Below are 18,899 nucleotides of genomic sequence, written 5' to 3'. Positions count from 1 at the left end.
GCTCATCCCACAGATGCTCGATTGGATTGAGATCTGGGGAATCTGGAGGCCGAGTCGACGCCTCAAACTGGTTGTTGTGCTCCTCAAACCATTCCTGAAGCATTTGTGCTTTGTGTCAGGAGCATTATCCTGCTGGAAGAGCCACAGGCACCAGAATACCGTTTCCATCAAAGGCTGAACATGGTCTCAGCAATGCTTAGGTAGGTGGAGCGTGTCAAAGGAACATCCACATGGATGGAGGACCCAAGGTTTCCCAGCAGAACATTGGCCAAAGCATCACACTGCCTCCGCCGGCTCGCCTTCTTCCCATAGTGCATCCTGGGGCCGTGTGTTCCTCAGGTAAACTGAGCTGCTCTGTGTATTCTGACAGCTTTCTAACAGAACCAGCATTAACTTCTGGAGCAGTTTGAGCTCCAGTAGCTCGTCTGTTTGATCGGACCCCACGGGCCAGCCTTCGCTCCCCACGGTCATCAATGAGCCTTGGCCGCCCATGACCCTGTGGCCGGTTCTCCACTGGTCCTTCCTTGGAGCACTTTTGATAGATACTGACCACTGCAGACCGGGAACAGCCCACAAGAGCTGCAGTTTTGGAGATGCTCTGACCCAGTCGTCTAGCCGTCACAATCTGGCCAAACTCGCTCAAATCCTTACGCTTGCCCATTTCTCCTGCTTCACACACATCAACTCTGAGGACTAAATGTTCACTTGCTGCCTAATATATCCCACCCACTAACAGGAGAGATCATCAGTGCTGTTCAGTGGTCATAATGTTATGCCTGATCAGTGTATGTTCACACCAGCTGTTTTACATTCAATGAGGAATATTTCACTTTTTTTTACTGTATTTATGATCAAATGTGTGAGCAGAAGAGACGGAGCTCGATGTCCAAAAGTGTGCGCGAGCTGTAATGTGTGCCAGGATGATTATTATAATGAGGATGAGTGCTGTTCGCTGATTGGTCGCTGAGGCTGCGCGCATCAGCATGCGAGCGTGTGATTGGCTGGCGTGGAGTGTAGCGCAGAAGCAGGAAGAGAAACAGCAGCGGACAGCAGCTGCGGACGAACCTCGACGCTCGCGTGTTTTACTGGTGAGTGTGGACGCGCATCCGCGGGGATAAACGTGCGCGACGCGTCTCTGCACGCGCTCGCGATCTCCGCGCGTTTACCGCGTCGCGATGGCGCGTGCAGCGGGCGCGCGCGTTTTAATGTCATCCGATGTTGTTGTTGTTGTTGTTGAGCAAGGGCGTTATTTCTGCCGTGGGATGACGTCAGGCCAGCGCGCACATCGGCCTCAGATCAAACACCGCGACAACGTCACAAAGTAACACGCGTGACGTCACTGCTGCAACAACCAACTCGAACTTCCACATGACATCATTACCACGCGCGGGCTTAAGATGAACGAATTCAACACGAGCGCACGTGACTGTCAAACTTCAGACTGACCCGTGCACGGCTCCTGCTGTCACGTGATGCGTTGTGTGATCAACACTCTGACACTTAAAGGGTTAGTTCACCCAAAAATGAGATGTCTGTCATTAACTCCTCCCCCTAATGTCGCTCCACACCCGTAAGACCTCCGTTCATCTTCACACACAGTTTAAGATATTTTATATTTAGTCTGAGAGCGTATACAAGTGTATGCACACTATACTGTCCATGTACGGTTATGAATCAGCGAATCGATCAATGATTCGGATCGTCAATGTCTCGTGTGCTGCGTCCCAATTCGCCTACTTATACTACGTCCTAAAAGTATGTACTCTTTTTGTGAAGAAAAAGTATATACTGTTGAGTGTGTAGCAGAAAAGTATGCAAGCTTCGGAACATACTACTTCGCCATCTTTAACGGACTCTGTCGCTTAGTTACGTGCATCCCGTCACCGTTTATCTGCCCTGTCAATCATCGTCAGATTCGTCACAGTTCAAATCCTTCACATTCAGATTAATCTCCTGCCGTATCGGAGAGAAATGTAGCCGCTCGTTGATCTGCCGTGTGTGTGTCTTTAATGCAGAGACTCTCCTCCTGTGTTTGCAGTTTAAATATAATGATGCATTTAAAAGTTAATGGCCAAACGTGTCATTTCAAAAGTTCACAATGCTGCTGCAGGTGAAATATAATGTGGACAACACTGAGTAAATATATTTTTGTCAGGTTAAATATCGATAGTTGGTCACTCAAACCCCTTTATCTAAACTTCTCTACTTAACCGTCAAACTCGCACATCCTTCATGTTTGTAGTTTTTTAACGCTTTTTATGCGCGTTTGTAGTTCTAATCGAATCCTTGTCCAACTCGCAGTGGGTTGTGGGTAATATCAGCCGTTAGTCTGCCCATCGATCCATACTGTGAATTCGGACCGGAAATAGTAAACCATCCGGGAATCTTTGGAATACTCTTTTCAGCATACTACGATTTGGGACATACTAATTCTATTTTCGAATACTATTTAGGATGGATAGTGTGCGAATTGGGACGCAGGGGTGATTTCAGCAGCAATCCGAATCATGAATCGATTCGCTGACTCATAACCGTTTGAATCTTTATCTGAGGATTGAACACAAACGCGGAAGAGAAGCCAATGCTGAATAAAGTCGTAGTTTTTGTTATTTTTGGACCCAAATGTATTTTGGATGCTTCAAGAGACTCTAATTAACCCACTGATGTCTCATATGGACTACTGTGATGATGTTTTTATTCCCTTTCTGGACATGGACAGTATAGTGTGCATACACTTGCATACGCTCCAGTAAAGCAGTGGAATATTCCTCCAGTGTAAATCATCTGTTCTCTGTGTGAATATACAGGTGCCGGTCATATAATTAGAATATCATCAAAAAGTTGATTTATTTTAGTAATTCCATTCAAAGAGTAAACGTGTATATTATATTAATTCATTACACACAGACTGATATATTTCAAATGTTTATTTTGTTTAATGTTGATGATTATAATTGACAATTAAGGAAAATCCCAAATTTCAGAAAATTATAATATTGTGTAAAGGTTGAACATTGAAGACTCCTGGTGCCACACTCTAATCATCTAATGAACCCAAACACATATAAAGGCCTTTAATGGCCTCTCAGTCTCGTTCTGTCGGCGACACTATCATGGGGAAGACCGCTGACTCGACAGTTCTCCAAAACACGACCATTGACACCTTACACACGGAGGGCGAGACACTAAAGGTCACTGCAAAAGAGGCTGGCTGTTCACAGAGATCTGTGTCCAAGCACATTAATAGAGAGGCGAAGGGAAGGAAAAGATGTGGTAGAAAAAAGTGTAGAAGCAATAGAGATAACCGCACCCTGGAGAGGATTGGGAAACAAAACCCATTCAAAAATGAGGAGGAGATTCACAAAGAGTGGACTGCAGCTGGAGTCAGTGCTTTAACAATCACTGCGCACAGACGTATGCGAGACATGGGCTTCAGCTTCACATTCCTGGAGTCGAGCCACTCTTGATCAACAGAAGCATCAGAAGCATAAAGTCAGAATTGTGACTTTATATCATGCAATTGCGAGAAAAAAAGTCCGAGATGAAAAGTCGCAATTACTCTTATTATTTTTTTATTTAGTGGCAGAAACGTGCTTTCCATAAATTCCTCCCTCGTTCATGAATATTGTCATATCTCTTTTATCCTGTAGGTCTTCTCAGGAAGCATGTAATGACCCACGCGCGGAAAAAAGGTTCCCTTAGCCAGTATCGCGGCGAGGGCTGGTCACATGGTGACGCTGTGGGCGGAGCCTGCAGCGAGGGCTGGTCACATGGCGGCGATGTGGGCGGAGCCTGCAGCGAGGGCTGGTCACATGGCAACACTGTGGGAGGAGCCTGGCCTGCCCATTCGCCGCGAGAAGGTAAGGCGAGGAAAGCCAGCAGGATTCAGGAGCATACGGAGAGCCGGAAGGACAGCAAGAGTCCAGTGAAAATGGACGTGAGTGAGAAAGGAAAGCGTGAACGCCATCGGAAGCTCTACCCGTTACGAGGACGGCCTGTGGCTTCAGACGGCGAGCCTCTGAGCTGTCATGTGCTGCTCACTCGGCTGGACGACCCGGAGGAAGAGAGCAAGCCGGGTAAAGCCAGAAAAACACCAAAAAGCACGGATAACCCTTCAGCTCCGGAGCCACGCAAGCGCAGACTCGCCTCTCTGAACGCCGAGGCCGTCAACAGTCTGCTGCTCGAGAAGCCAGCCGGAAAAACGACGGACCAAAGCAAGAAACCCGACGGACCAGAACAAGCCAAAAGCTCCAAAAGAGCCCGGAAGGCGGAGAAACAGACGAGGAAAGCCGGCTCGGAGCCGAGTCTATACACTCCAGCTCCCCGACGCCTGGCCGGACTGACCGCAGCCACCCTCCTGAAGCTCACCAGCTCCACACACACACACCGCACCAGAGCGGACACACACTCCCCACACACACATCGCACCAGAGCGGAAACACATTCCACACACACACACCGCACCAGAGCGGACACACACTCCCCACACACACACCGCCCCAGAGCGGACACACACTCCACACACACACACCGCACCAGAGCGGACACACACTCCACACACACACACCGCCCCAGAGCGGACACACACTCCACACACACACACCGCCCCAGAGCGGACACACACTCCACACACACCGTCCACGGCAGAGCCAGAGCGCAGACGAAGCCCAGCCGGAAGAAGTGTGAGGTGTGTGAAGCGTGCCGGAGCTGGAGCGTGGAGTCCAAGCCGGGCTTTCGGAGCCTCCTGGGCTACCCGGTGCAGATGGTGAAAGAGGAGCCGGGGCAGGAGCTGACCCCGTTCTGCTGCTGTCCTCTGGCTCTGTTCCTCGGCCCGGATGCCGACCCGCCCGCGGTGAAGCACCACGAATGCCTGGTTCCGGCGCATCCGGCCCTGGCGCTGCGAGCCCATCCGTGCCTGTGTGCGGATCCGTGCTACTCCGGCTATTACGTGCACATCGCTCCGGGCCTCGGCACACACGGGCCCTTCTGCTCCGGGGCCTCGGGGGTCCCTCATCCGGCCTTCTGCGGCTCCGTCAGCTCGGCCTGCTTCCACCAGGCCTGTGGGCTCCGCGGATACGCCTTCAGCCAATCCTGCTCCTTCCCCTGCTCCAACTGCAGCCATCCAGTCAAAACAGGTTAGTGTTAATATAAGCACTTCAAATCTCAGGAGCGCCCACAAAAATTAGTTTATGAGTGAGTCATTGAATCACTCACTCGAGATTTGGGTAAAAACACTGATTCATCCAGTAATGAAACAAGTTAGTCTTTATGAGTGAGTCATTGAATCATTCACTCAAGAGATTCGTTCAGAAACACTGATTCATCCAGTAATGAAACAAGTGAAGTGTTTATGAGTGAGTCATTGAATCATTCACTCAAGAATCATCCAAAAACACTGATTCATCCAGTAATGAAACAAGTTAGTCTTATGAGTGAGTCATTGAATCATTCACTCAAGAGATTTGTTCAGAAACACTGATTCATCCAGTAATGATTTTTTTCCCCACTCCACGCCCCCAGCTGTGACACGACACCGACCAAATCTATGAACAGTATAAAGAGTGTTTCACACACAGTATTGAGAGACTTTTCTTCTAAAGAAGGAGCCGTAGTTTGATCAGTAAATGAGCGGTCTGTCATTGATGTGTTTGTGTGTTGTAGAAGGCTTCGCTCCATCTCAAGATGAGCACAGTCGCTCGCTCCTAGTTCCTCCGGCCCTGCCGCTCTCCGGATGTCCCAGCATGCCCCGAATTAACACATCATCCCCACTGGACCCGCATCTTCTGTCCTCCATATCTGACCACAGGCAGGCAAAAGTCAGGCTTAAAGTGGGCAAAGAATGCCCTCAGAACACCAAGCCATCCAGCAGCTCGCTCACCATGGGCCAAACCAAGATATCCAAACAACCGGCCACTAGTCCAGCAAGTGCCAAAAACCAGAGGAGAGTCAGTCGCCAGCCCACCAACGGATGGCGTCCTGTAGGAGACCCTACGGAGAAGGAGGTGTTTATTGCGGTGAGTGCAAGAGGTTCGCTCAAAAACACTGATTCATCCAGCAATGAAACAAGTGAAGTCTGTTTTGAGTGAGTCATTGAATCATTCACTCAAGTGATTCGCTCAAAAACACTGATTCATCCAGTAATGAAACAAGTGAAGTCTGTATGAGTGAGTCATTGAATCATTCACTCAAGAGATTCACTCAAAAACACTGATTCATCCAGCAATTAAACAAGTGAAGTCTGTATGAGTGAGTCATTGAATCATTCACTCAAGTGATTCGCTCAAAAACACTGATTCATCCAGTAATGAAACAAGTGAAGTCTGTATGAGTGAGTCATTGAATCATTCACTCAAGAGATTCACTCAAAAACACTGATTCATCCAGCAATTAAACAAGTGAAGTCTGTATGAGTGAGTCATTGAATCATTCACTCAAGAGATTCACTCAAAAACACTGATTCATCCAGTAATGAAACAAGTGAAGTCTGTATGAGTGAGTCATTGAATCATTCACTCAAGAGATTCGCTCAGAAACACTGATTCATCCAGTAATGAAACAAGTGAAGTCTGTATGAGTGAGTCATTGAATCATTCACTCAAGTGATTCGCTCAAAAACACTGATTCATCCAGTAATGAAACAAGTGAAGTCTGTATGAGTGAGTCATTGAATCATTCACTCAAGAGATTCACTCAAAAACACTGATTCATCCAGCAATTAAACAAGTGAAGTCTGTATGAGTGAGTCATTGAATCATTCACTCAAGAGATTCACTCAAAAACACTGATTCATCCAGTAATGAAACAAGTGAAGTCTTTATGAGTGAGTCATTGAATCATTCACTCAAGAGATTTGTTCAGAAACACTGATTCATCCAGTAATGAAACAAGTGAAGTCTTTATGAGTGAGTCATTGAATCATTCACTCAAGAGATTTGTTCAGAAACACTGATTCATCCAGTAATGAAACAAGTGAAGTCTTCATGAGTGAGTCATTGAATCATTCACTCAAGAGATTTGTTCAGAAACACTGATTCATCCAGTAATGAAACAAGTGAAGTCTTTATGAGTGAGTCATTGAATCATTCACTCAAGAGATTTGTTCAGAAACACTGATTCATCCAGTAATGAAACAAGTGAAGTCTTCATGAGTGAGTCATTGAATCATTCACTCAAGAGATTCGCTCAAATCTATAATGTGAGTGATGTGTGTGTTGCTCAGATGTGCAGTGGATATGGTGTAATGACTGCGGTTTTGCAGGGCGATGAGGAGACGGTTCTCCGCCAGTGCTATGAAGGAGTGGAGCGGGATGGAGAAGTGATCCGGGTACGAGACACGGTGCTCTTACGATCAGGACCGCGGAAGAAATCCCTGCCATACGTGGCCAAGATCTCGGCTCTGTGGGAAGATCCCAGAACAGGTGACCGGATGATAATACCTATTGATTATCATAGATAGGGATGCGCGGTGTACCGGCACTGGGAGAATACGGTATATATGTTATTTAAAACGGTAAGATATGATTTGGCACATTTCGGTATATGCTGCTGTTCCGAAGTTCATCGCTAGATGGCAGACACAACCCTAAACTGCACAAACTGACCCGAAACCGGCAAACGTGACAACATAGACGAACAAAATGGATAAAGCATTCGAATCTCACTTAAGATGCTCAAAACGGATTAATAAAGAGAGGAGTAGAAGTGAGAAGTGTAATTACTGTGCTTATAAAACTGATGAGGAACCATCAAACCCAGCCAATCATCTGTCACTATCCTGACTTTAAGACTTCTGAAGAGATCGACAGGTCAGCGCATCATTCAGACCATCTCATTTAGACATTTACTCTCCTTTAGCACTGATCAGCACACACACACAGCCTAACATAAGATCGAATATCACAAAATCTCCAGCGTCCGTTTCAACCAATGATGTTTAGATCTCATAATATTTGCGTATTATTGCACTGTTTACATCCGCGTTAGACACACCCGCCTGTGTGTGTGTGAATACTCACTAAAGACGGACATTTGTACATCATTCTGTGTGTTTGACTGTTTAAGGAAACTTAATGTGTAATGTGCGAGCTCTAGTTACAGGCGTGTGTGTGTGTGTGTATGTGTCGTTATGAGCTCATATCTCCTGTAACTGTTATTACGAAATGCTATAAAATCGCTTAAATGATTTCCGTTCTCCATCCTGAGACGAGCGTGAAATGTTGAATCGGATTATGCAGATCGCTTTAGTGTAGTGCGATGTCTTTTGAAACCAGAAGCCATTTAATAATTTTGAGATTTTTGCTGAAATTATTTCTCACAAGAAAGTTTTCAAACGACTGATCTGATGCGATGTGATAAGCTTTGCTGATTAATTTACTAATAAACATCTGAGGTAATTTCCCACTTTATAAACTCAAAACTTGCATAATTGTACTCATTCTCGTGCGATATACCCGCGCTAATATCAGGCCGTGTGCTATCAGTTTAATATCGGTACTTCGGGATTAGATTGTGGTGCCGTACCGAAGCCATGATTGTGGTATCGAGGCATCCCTACTCATCAATCATGTGCATAGACAAGCGTATGCTGGGTTACAGAGAGTAAAAACTGCTATGAACTGACCTGACTTTGCTGCTGGGTTTAGGAGAGCTGATGATGAGCCTGTTTTGGTACTATCGACCCGAGCACACGCAAGGAGGCCGAGATCCCAGCATGCACTGTGAGGTGAGCCTCTGCCATCAGCTGGACTCTAATGCTCATGAGTGATATTCTCTAGATGTTTATTTAACGTGTCTTCTTTCAGAACGAGATCTTCGCCTCTCGACATCAGGATGAAAACAGCGTGGCCTGCATTGAGGACCGATGCTACGTCCTGCCATTAGCACAGTACTGTAGGTGAGCATGCCGCGTGTCCCAAAACTAACGCTTTTGCAGCATACAGATATTTAATGACATAAGCAAATGCGAAATAACACTGTATAGTCTTCACTGTAAACATCCTTATTAAACTTACAAAAGTTGATCAGTCAAGAGCAGTGAGTATTTTTTTTAAACAGACGACAGCAGGAATAGATGAGGCTACTGTCATTTTAAGAGCGAATGCACGGATCTGATACACATGCGTTTACTTTCTCAACTGTTCACTAAAGAGACTCGCTGTCTGAGACACGAGTTACAGAACGAGCTTTCTTTCGTGTCTTCTTGCGCTTGAATATCTACAAACCCGATTCCCAAAAAGTTGGGACGCTGTATAAATTTTGAATTATCACAGAATGCAACGATGTGGAAGTTTCAAATTTCAATATTTTATCCAGAATACAGGATAGATGACATATCAAATGTTTAAACTGAGCAAAAGTTGTGCCGTGGCCATGTTTCCCCCTGTGTGTCATCCCCTCTTCTTTTTATATCAGTCTGCAAACGTCTGGGACTGAGGAGACGAGCTGCTCAAGTTTAGGAATAGGAATGTTGTCCCATTCTTGTCTAATACAGGCTTCTAGCTGCTCAACTGTCTTAGGTCTTCTTTATCGCATCTTCCTCTTTATGATGCGCCAAATGTTTTCTAATGGTGAAAGATCTGGACTGCAGGCTGGCCATTTCAGTGCCGGATCCTTCTTCTGCGCAGCCATGATGCTGTAATTGATGCAGTGTGTGCTCTGGCATTGTCATGTTGGAGAGAGCAAGGTCTTCCCTGAAAGAGACGCCGTCTGGATGGAGCAGATGTTGCTCTAGAACTTGGATAGACCTTTCAGCATTGATGGCCTTTCCAGATGTGTAAGCTGCCCATGCCACACACACTCATGAACCCCAGACCATCAGAGATCAGCTTCTGGACTGAGCGCTGAGAACAACTTGGGCTGTCCTTGTCCTCTTCAGTCCGGATGGCGTCCCAGTTTTCCAAAACGAACTTCATATTTTGATCCGTCTGACCCCAGAACAGTTTTCCACTTTGCCACAGTCCATTTTAAATGAGCCTTGGCCCAGAGGAAACGCCTGCGCTTCTGGATCATGTTTAGATATGGCTTCTTCTTTGACCTGTAGAGTTTTAGCCGGCGACGGCGAATGGCGCGGTGGATTGTGTTCACCAATGTTTTCTGGAAGTATTCCTGAGCCCATGTTGTGATGTCCATTACAGTAGCATTCCTGTGTGTGATGCAGTGCCGTCTAAGGGCTGAAGATCACGGGCATCCAGTTTGGTTTTGACCCTTGACCCTTACGCTCAGAGATTGTTCCAGATTCTCTGAATCTTTAGATGATATTATGCACTGTAGATGATGATAACTTCAGACTCTCTGCAGTGTTTCTCAGAGAAACTCCTTTCTGATATCACTCCACTATTGTCCGCCGCAGCATTGGGGGAACTGGTGATCCTCTGCCCATCTTCTGAGAGACGCTGCCACTCTGAGAGGCTCTTTTATACCCAATCATGTTCCCAATGGACCTAATGAACTGCAGATTGGTCCTCCAGCTGTTCCTTATGTGTACATTTAACTCTTCCGGCCTCTTATTGCTCCCTGTCCCAACTTTTTTATAATGTGTAGCTCTCATAAAATCCAAAACGAGACGATATTTGGCATGACATTTCAAAAACTCTCACATTCAACATTTGATAAAATATAAGTTTATGAGATTTTTTAATTATTGCATACCTTTTTTTATTCACAATTTGTACAGTGTGCCCACTTTTTTGGAATCGGGTTTGTAAATTGGCACGGCTTAAACTGTCCCGAGCGTCGCTCACATTTCTTCAGCTCTCATTTGTCACTTGGCGAGTGTTATCTTAGGCCCTGGTTGCATATGTGACCAATAATCACCTGTGATGTTGCAGATTTTGTGCCTTGGTGAAGCGGCGCTCTGAGGGCGTGTCCGAAAGCCCCCCGGTGGTGCCCGTTTCCTCTGCCAGCGCCATCCCGTCGCACCGCCACGTGCCCGATGGTGTCGACCCGGAGCTGGTTTATCTGTGCCGCCACGTCTATGACTTCCGCTACGGACGCATCCTGAAGAACCTGCAGTAAGTCTGAGAGGAAGCGCTGATGGAGGACACGGCCGACGGAGAGACGACGAGACCGACAGATTAATAGCCTTCTTCATTTCTCCTTCAGAGACTCATTCGAACCTCACTCTGCACTGCAAAACATGCTCTTCTTACTCAGTATTTTAGTCTTGTTTCTAGTCAAAATATCTAAAAATTCTTACATTAGGAAACATTTACTAGACAAACAAAAGTAATTGTCTTGTTTTGTGAAAAATAACTCAAAATTAAAAAGAGTTTTTGCTTAAAATAAGATAAATAATCTGCCAATGGGGTGAGAAAAATAATCTTAATTCAAACAGAAAACAAGATTATATTGCGTATTTTAAACAAAAACTCTTAATTGGCTTGGCTTGCTCAGTTGGGGACACTAACATTATGATCAGAGTTCTTCAACTAAATATACAAATAACATTAATGAATGAGGTCTTATTTAATTCTATAAACTATAATACTGATCTGCCAACATTGTCTCTCTCTGATAAATTAAAATAAGCTGATAACATCACTGTTTACTCCAGAACGACTGTACAGCCAAATCTAATTCTGCTGCAGTATTGTCCTGTTTAACACTGAAGCTGCTCTGACACAATCGCCGCTGGAGAAGAGCGATAGAAATAAAGATGACTGATTGATTTTGAGTTATTTTTTCCCAAAACAGACAATTACTTTTGCTTGTCTAGTAAATGTTTCTTAATGTAAGAATTTTTAGATGTTTGGACTAGAAACAAGACAAAAATACTGAGTAAGAAGAGCATTTTTTGCAGTGTGTGTGTCCGCTCGCTGGAGGTGTTGGATTCTTTGTCATGTATGTACACTGGACTGTCACACTGCTGAGGGCTGATGGGAGACGCTTCCTTAACAAATCTCCCTTAGATAAATGTGGAGTCAAAACCAGAGCGAGACCAGATCCTGTGAGACCCAGACTAAAGGTCCGTTCACACCAGCGACGACATGACCATTACTAATTCAGATTATCACAGAAGAACGGTGGTAAAGTTTACAGACACTGATGTCGACGGTGGCATCAAAATAGAATAATCCTTCAAATAAATAATCATTACACCAGTAGGTGGCGACAACTGACTGTATAAAAACGAGATTCGTTCAGAAACACTGATTCATCCAGTGATGAAACAAGTGAAGTGTTTATGAGTGAGTCATTGAATCATTCACTCAAGAGATTTGTTCAGAAACACTGATTCATCCAGTGATGAAACAAGTGAAGTGTTTATGAGTGAGTCATTGAATCATTCACTCAAGAGATTTGTTCAGAAACACTGATTCATCCAGTGATGAAACAAGTGAAGTGTTTATGAGTGAGTCATTGAATCATTCACTCAAGAGATTTGTTCAGAAACACTGATTCATCCAGTGATGAAACAAGTGAAGTGTTTATGAGTGAGTCATTGAATCATTCACTCAAGAGATTTGTTCAGAAACACTGATTCATCCAGTGATGAAACAAGTGAAGTGTTTATGAGTGAGTCATTGAATCATTCACTCAAGAGATTTGTTCAGAAACACTGATTCATCCAGTGATGAAACAAGTGAAGTGTTTATGAGTGAGTCATTGAATCATTCACTCAAGAGATTTGTTCAGAAACACTGATTCATCCAGTGATGAAACAAGTGAAGTGTTTATGAGTGAGTCATTGAATCATTCACTCAAGAGATTTGTTCAGAAACACTGATTCATCCAGTGATGAAACAAGTGAAGTGTTTATGAGTGAGTCATTGAATCATTCACTCAAGAGATTTGTTCAGAAACACTGATTCATCCAGTGATGAAACAAGTGAAGTGTTTATGAGTGAGTCATTGAATCATTCACTCAAGAGATTTGTTCAGAAACACTGATTCATCCAGTAATGAAGCAAGTGAAGTCTTTATGAGTGAGTCATTGAATCATTCACTCAAGAGATTTGTTCAGAAACACTGATTCATCCAGTAATGAAGCAAGTGAAGTCTTTATGAGTGAGTCATTGAATCATTCACTCAAGAGATTTGCTTAAAAACACTGATTCATCGAGTAATGAAGCAAGTGATGTCTTCATGAGTGAGTCATTGAATCATTCACTCAAGAGATTTGCTTAAAAACACTGATTCATCGAGTAATGAAGCAAGTGAAGTCTTCATGAGTGAGTCATTGAATCATTCACTCAAGAGATTTGCTTAAAAACACTGATTCATCCAGTAATGAAGCAAGTGAAGTCTTTATGAGTGAGTCATTAAATCATTCACTCAAGAGATTTGCTTAAAAACACTGATTCATCCAGTACTGAAACAAGTGAAGTGTTTATGAGTGAGTCATTGAATTATTCACTCAAGAATCATCCAGTAATGGAACTAGTGAAGTCTTTATGAGTGAGTCATTGAATCATTCACTCAAGAATCAATCAAAAACACTGATTCATCCAGTAATGAAACTAGTGAAGTGTTTATGAGTGAGTCATTGAATCATTCACTCAAGAATCATCCAGTAATGGAACTAGGGAAGTTTTTATGAGTGAGTCATTGAATCATTCACTCAAGAATCATCCAAAAACACTGATTCATCCAGTAATGGAACTAGTGAAGTGTTTTTGAGTGAGTCATTGAATCATTCACTCAAGAGATTTTTTTAAAAAGGTCAGATTTGATTTAATAGTCTGCTTGGCGATTCTTTGTAATTGTTTATGAAATGTACTAGTAATCTGAGTGAGATTGTTGAGATCCTCCAGCGAGTGTTAGTGTGTGTCATTGTGGTTGGTGTGAATGGACCGCTCTCATGTTTGTTCGGAGCAGATCTGAGTTTTCGCTCATCTTTGAATCTTCTGTAGAGTTCAGTCTCTTCCTCTAAAGTTCGGCTCCTCTGGACGACGCTGAGAATGACCGAATCACTGAATCAATGAGTCACCGAATCAGTGAGTCGGAGCTGATGAAGTGCTTTGTAAGGAGATCTATGTTTTGTATTGATGAAATGAAAGCTTTAGATTCAGATCCTGTAGAATGCACAGATATATTTTAATATTTATTTGACAAACCGACAAACCGCTTCTAGTGTCCTCTGAGAAATTGCACTATTACATTCCTACTAACTTTAAGATGCTTGACTTTTAAATTGGATCAAAAACGCTTCGAGTTGATTTTGTAGGTGAAGCCGAAGATTAATGTTCCACAAACCCAGAGTCATTCCCAACCGAGAGTTCAGATGTTCCAGATCTTCTCTATCAGTGTTTCTGATCCATCGTAGTTTTCTTCCGGGAACAAACACGTCACAATATTCCTCATTATAATAATTCATACGCAGATTAAAGGGGTTGAAGCTGGCAGGAGTCATTTGTCCGTGAGGGACGAGATGCTACTTATTTGGAACAAGTGAAGTCTTTATGAGTGAGTCATTGAATCATTCACTCAAGAGATTCGCTCAGAAACACTGATTCATCCAGTAATGAAACAAGTGAAGTCGTTATGAGTGAGTCATTGAATCATTCACTCAAGAGATTCGCTCAGAAACACTGATTCGTCCAGTAATGAAACAAGTGAAGTCTTTATGAGTGAGTCATTGAATCATTCACTCAAGAGATTTGCTCAAAAACACTGATTCATCCAGTAATGAAACAAGTGAAGTCTTTATGAGTGAGTCATTGAATCATTCATTTAGGAGATTCACTCAAAAACCCTGATTCATCCAGTAATGAAACAAGTAAAGTCTTTATGAGTGAGTCATTGAATCATTCACTGAAGAGATTCGCTCAGAAACACTGATTCATCCAGTGATGAAGCAAGTGAAGTGTTTATGAGTGAGTCATTGAATCATTCACTCAAGAGATTCGCTCAGAAACACTGATTCATCCAGTGATGAAGCAAGTGAAGTGTTTATGTGCTGGTCTGCTCGCGGCGCTTACGTCACTTCTAGAGTCGCTTCATGTCATTTGTATGATGTTTATCGTGTTCATAACAGATCATTCTCTCCACGGATTACAGAAGAGATGTCTCTGAAAAACAATTCATACGAAACTCATTTTGGGAAAAGCATCGTCTCTCGGCTTTCAATTTCTTCTAAATGAAAAGGAGATATTTTATTAAGTCTGTTTCTAAAGCTGGAATATATTTTTAGGACTATTTTTGAGGTGATACGAATTCTATTTAAATCCCTGATTTGTGCAGTTTTTCCTGATCTGGACTGTGAAGCGTTGAGGTCTGAGTGCGTCCGTCAGGCTGTCGAGACGTGGAATTGTATTTAAAGAAATTATTTAAAATGGAGTATAAAACATATATCTATATTTCAAGTCCTCTTAGATTATCGATGTTTTGAAGTGCTGTTGCAATATTGTGCTCAATAAGTGCAGTAGTTTTTTATTATTATCGTGCGTGTGTGTGTGTGTGTGTGTGTGTGTGTGTGTGTGTGTGAATCCCTCAAACACTGGTTCACATGAACACTGAGCCTTATTTCGCTTCTTCTGTGTTCTGTCTGTCTTCTGAAGTTTAGGAAAGGCTGTAGATCTGGATTTGACCATTGGTTACACATATTGCCCTGTTCTGACCGATTCAATGCTGTTTGTTCTTGACCCAGTGTGTGTTTTTGTTCAATTGATTCCTTCATATTTGTTATCCAATGTGTTTCTTTAATTTTTGTTTTCAATGGCAATGGATCCCTACTGATTATTTGTTCAATGAAAGAGTATTTATAAAACATAAACTGAAGTCTTTTGTGAAATCATTGAGTCGTCTGTTTATCTGCTGTGTCATTAAAGCGTAAGGTGTGTAACGTACCTCGAATTCCTTCTGTAGATCGACACTACGACACGTTTCGTCTGTAAATCAGTGACGGATATCCCGTTTAATTCAGGTTAAGCCTCGTTCATGTTTATAATTTAGCACTAGGGTTGGGTATCGTGAGAAATTTTCCGGTTCCGGTTCCGCCTAACGATTCCGGTTCCGGTTCCGCCTAACGATTCCGGTTCCATTAAAATTATTAAACATATAGTCGTAAAGGAAAAAGGCACAATACGCAACTACAGTTAGCCGTCTCATTCCAAAATCTTTTTGTGTGAAGTGAACATATCCCTCGCACTCAATTTTTCATAACTCTCCTGTTTGTGCTTAATATACCAATAAAAACATTTGGCGCGAGGTCGCAGCGTTTGCGCGCTCACAAGGTTTGCAAAAAGTAAACAGGCTAAAACACTCGAGGTTAGAGCCAGAGCAGACGACAGTATGAAGCGTGCATTCCGCATAAGATGGGCTTACATTTGGAAATATAATATCTACATTTCAGTGGAAAAACATAAGGTGTTGATCGTCTTTCTTTATTATTGTTAGCACTAACTTGAACTAAAGCGGCATCTCTTCGGAGCTGTCACTTTCTTAAATGAGCCGCGGCAATGTTTCAAATGAGCTCATAACGCTAGACAAATGCCTTTATTTTCAACGCGATCAGCTTGTACCCAAACCATTTCGAAACTAATGAGCCATGGTCCTCAGATTACAAACAAGCTCCTCGGCGCCGCGTTTGCGGGACTTGCGCTGTGGGATATTTTAAAAAAGTGACGTGAGGGGAAGGGAAGGGAGGCGGCAGCGCTAGGACAGTGTGTGTGTGTGTGTGTGTGTGTGTGTGTGTGTGTGTGTGTGTGTGTGTGTGTGTGTGTGTGTGTGTGTGTGTGTGTGTGTGTGTGTGTGTGACCTGGTAATCCCTACGTTATGGGGACAAAATGTCTCCACAAAGATGGCAATATCCGAAATCCTTGTCCTTGTGGGGACATTTTTAGGTCCCCATGAGGAAAACATCTTATAAATCACACAGGAGTTTTTTTGAGAAAGTAAAAATGCAGAATGTTTCCTGTGATGGGTAGGTTTAGGGGCAGGGGCAGTGTAAGGGGATAGGATGTACAGTTTGTACAGTATGAAATCCATTACGCCTATGGAAAGTCCCCATAAAACATGAAAACACGACATGTGTGTGTGTGTGTGTGTGTGTGTGTGTGTGTGTGTGTGTGTGTGTGTGAGAGAGAGAGAGAGAGAGAGCGGGAGCAGGAGCGCGGCTCATTCACTGCTACAGGAAAAGACACACACACACACACACACACTCATTCACTGCTACAGGAGAAGACACACACACACACTCATTCACTGCTACTGGAGAAGACACACACACACACTCATTCACTGCTATAGAAGATCATACACACACATACACACACTCACACACACACACTCATTCACTGCTATAGGAGAAGAAGAATCGGCTAATTAAACTGCTTTAAAAAAAACACTCGATAGAATTAGTCAATTACAGGCCAATCTCAAATCTGCCCTTTCTATCAAAAATACTAGAAAAGGCCGTGTCCTCACAACTATGCTCCTTTTTAGAAAGAAATGGCATCTGTGAGGATTTCCAGTCAGGATTTAGACTTATTTAGTTTTAGGATGAAGAGATGCCGCACTGGTACCGACTACCGGACCCAGGTAATGGCGTGCCGGAAAGCCTGTAAAAAAAAGAGGTGCCGCGGGGTTGGGCTAGAAACTTCCAGGAACGACCCGCCGAGAGACGAGCGGGTCCGTCAAAGCAAAAAAGTCAAACTAGGCGAAAAGCTCCATGTTGGCAGTCCTCCCCGGCTAGCGACCGGGGACGGTGCCTCGGTTCCGGGGACGGACGGAAAAGGTGGGCCCTACGGTGGGGGGTGCCGTACCAAGACGGACTCAAAATGACCCGCCCGGGTTTTGTCAAGGGGTGGGCACGACAAACCCGGCGAGACACTGGCAGGCGAGGCCCGGCAGATGTGCACCCCCGTCCGCCGGGCCCATCCCGAGGGGTGCTTACTTTTTTTTTTTTTCAACCTGGTCGAAAGGAACATGAGACGCGCCAGGGGCAGGCCATTGCCCGGTTCGACGATTGCCCGGAGCTGCGTCTGCGAGCTATCAGATTGATAGCTCTTTCTCGATTCTGTGGGTGGTGGTGCATGGCCGTTCTTAGTTGGTGGAGCGATTTGTCTGGTTCATTCCGATAACGAACGAGACTCCGGCATGCTAAATAGTTACGCGGCCCCGAGCGGTCGGCGTCCAACTTCTTAGAGGGACAAGTGGCGTTCAGCCACGCGAGATGGAGCAATAACAAGTCTGTGATGCCCTTAGATGTCCGGGGCTGCACGCGCGCCACAATGGGCGGATCAGCGTGTGCCTACCCTGCGCCGAGAGTCCCTGCCCTTTGTACACACCGCCCGTCGCTACTACCGATTGGGTGGTTTAGTGAGGTCCTTGGATCGGCCTCGCCGGAGCTCCTCACGGGCCCTGGCGGAGCGTCGAGAAGACGATCAAACTTGACCATCTAGAGGAAGTAAAAGTTGTAACAAGGTTTCCGTAGGTGAACCTGCGGAAGGATCATTACAGGTCTCCGGGCCTCTAACCCAGACAAATGCCTCGGGTCGCGCTCCGGTGCGATCTGAAACCCCCATTCGGTGAAAAAAAACCCAGAGCGTGCGAGGGACTCTCCCCCGACAGGTACCCGTACCAAAAACAAAAAAAGAGTACGACTCTTAGCGGTGGATCACTCGGCTCGTGCGTCGATGAAGAACGCAGCTAGCTGCGAGAACTAATGTGAATTGCAGGACACATTGATCATCAACACTTCCTTGTTGTTCCTCCCGGGGCTACATCTGTCTGAGGGTCGCTTTGCCATCTATCGGGCCTTCGCGCCCTGTGGCTGGAGCGTCGTAGGCCGAGGCCTCCGCCCTCCCAAGTTCAGACCGTCTCCTCCCCGCCTCCTCTCTCCCGCCGGGGAGAAACCTCCCGCTCTCCCTACGGGAGAGGGCGGTGCTTCGTCCCGGGTGACCTTTCTCCGCGGCTGCCGGTGGCCTGTGCTGCTTGCTGCCCGCGACGAGGAGCGCCCA

The 18,899-nt window shown here is 44.7% G+C and overlaps 1 protein-coding gene and 1 pseudogene across 1 annotated transcript; both read left to right on the top strand.

The window, feature by feature from the left end:
- The first annotated feature begins 971 nt into the window (after positions 1–971).
- Positions 972–11,188, top strand: LOC137041752 (bromo adjacent homology domain-containing 1 protein). The gene is made up of 7 exons (XM_067418397.1): positions 972–1,088; positions 3,651–5,135; positions 5,662–6,014; positions 7,259–7,418; positions 8,643–8,722; positions 8,802–8,893; positions 10,827–11,188. Exons 2-7 carry the CDS (start codon positions 3,671–3,673, stop codon positions 11,011–11,013), a joined length of 2,337 nt encoding a protein of 778 aa, XP_067274498.1. The 5' UTR covers positions 972–1,088; positions 3,651–3,670; the 3' UTR covers positions 11,014–11,188.
- Positions 11,189–18,540: 7,352 nt separating this feature from the next.
- On the top strand, positions 18,541–18,679 carry LOC137042092 (5.8S ribosomal RNA; annotated as a pseudogene).
- The last annotated feature ends 220 nt before the right edge of the window (positions 18,680–18,899 follow it).

The sequence above is a fragment of the Pseudorasbora parva genome, chromosome 15 (genome assembly GCF_024679245.1).
Source record: "Pseudorasbora parva isolate DD20220531a chromosome 15, ASM2467924v1, whole genome shotgun sequence".
Taxonomy (NCBI): domain Eukaryota; kingdom Metazoa; phylum Chordata; class Actinopteri; order Cypriniformes; family Gobionidae; genus Pseudorasbora; species Pseudorasbora parva.
This window is presented reverse-complemented; position numbering and strand designations above follow the sequence as displayed.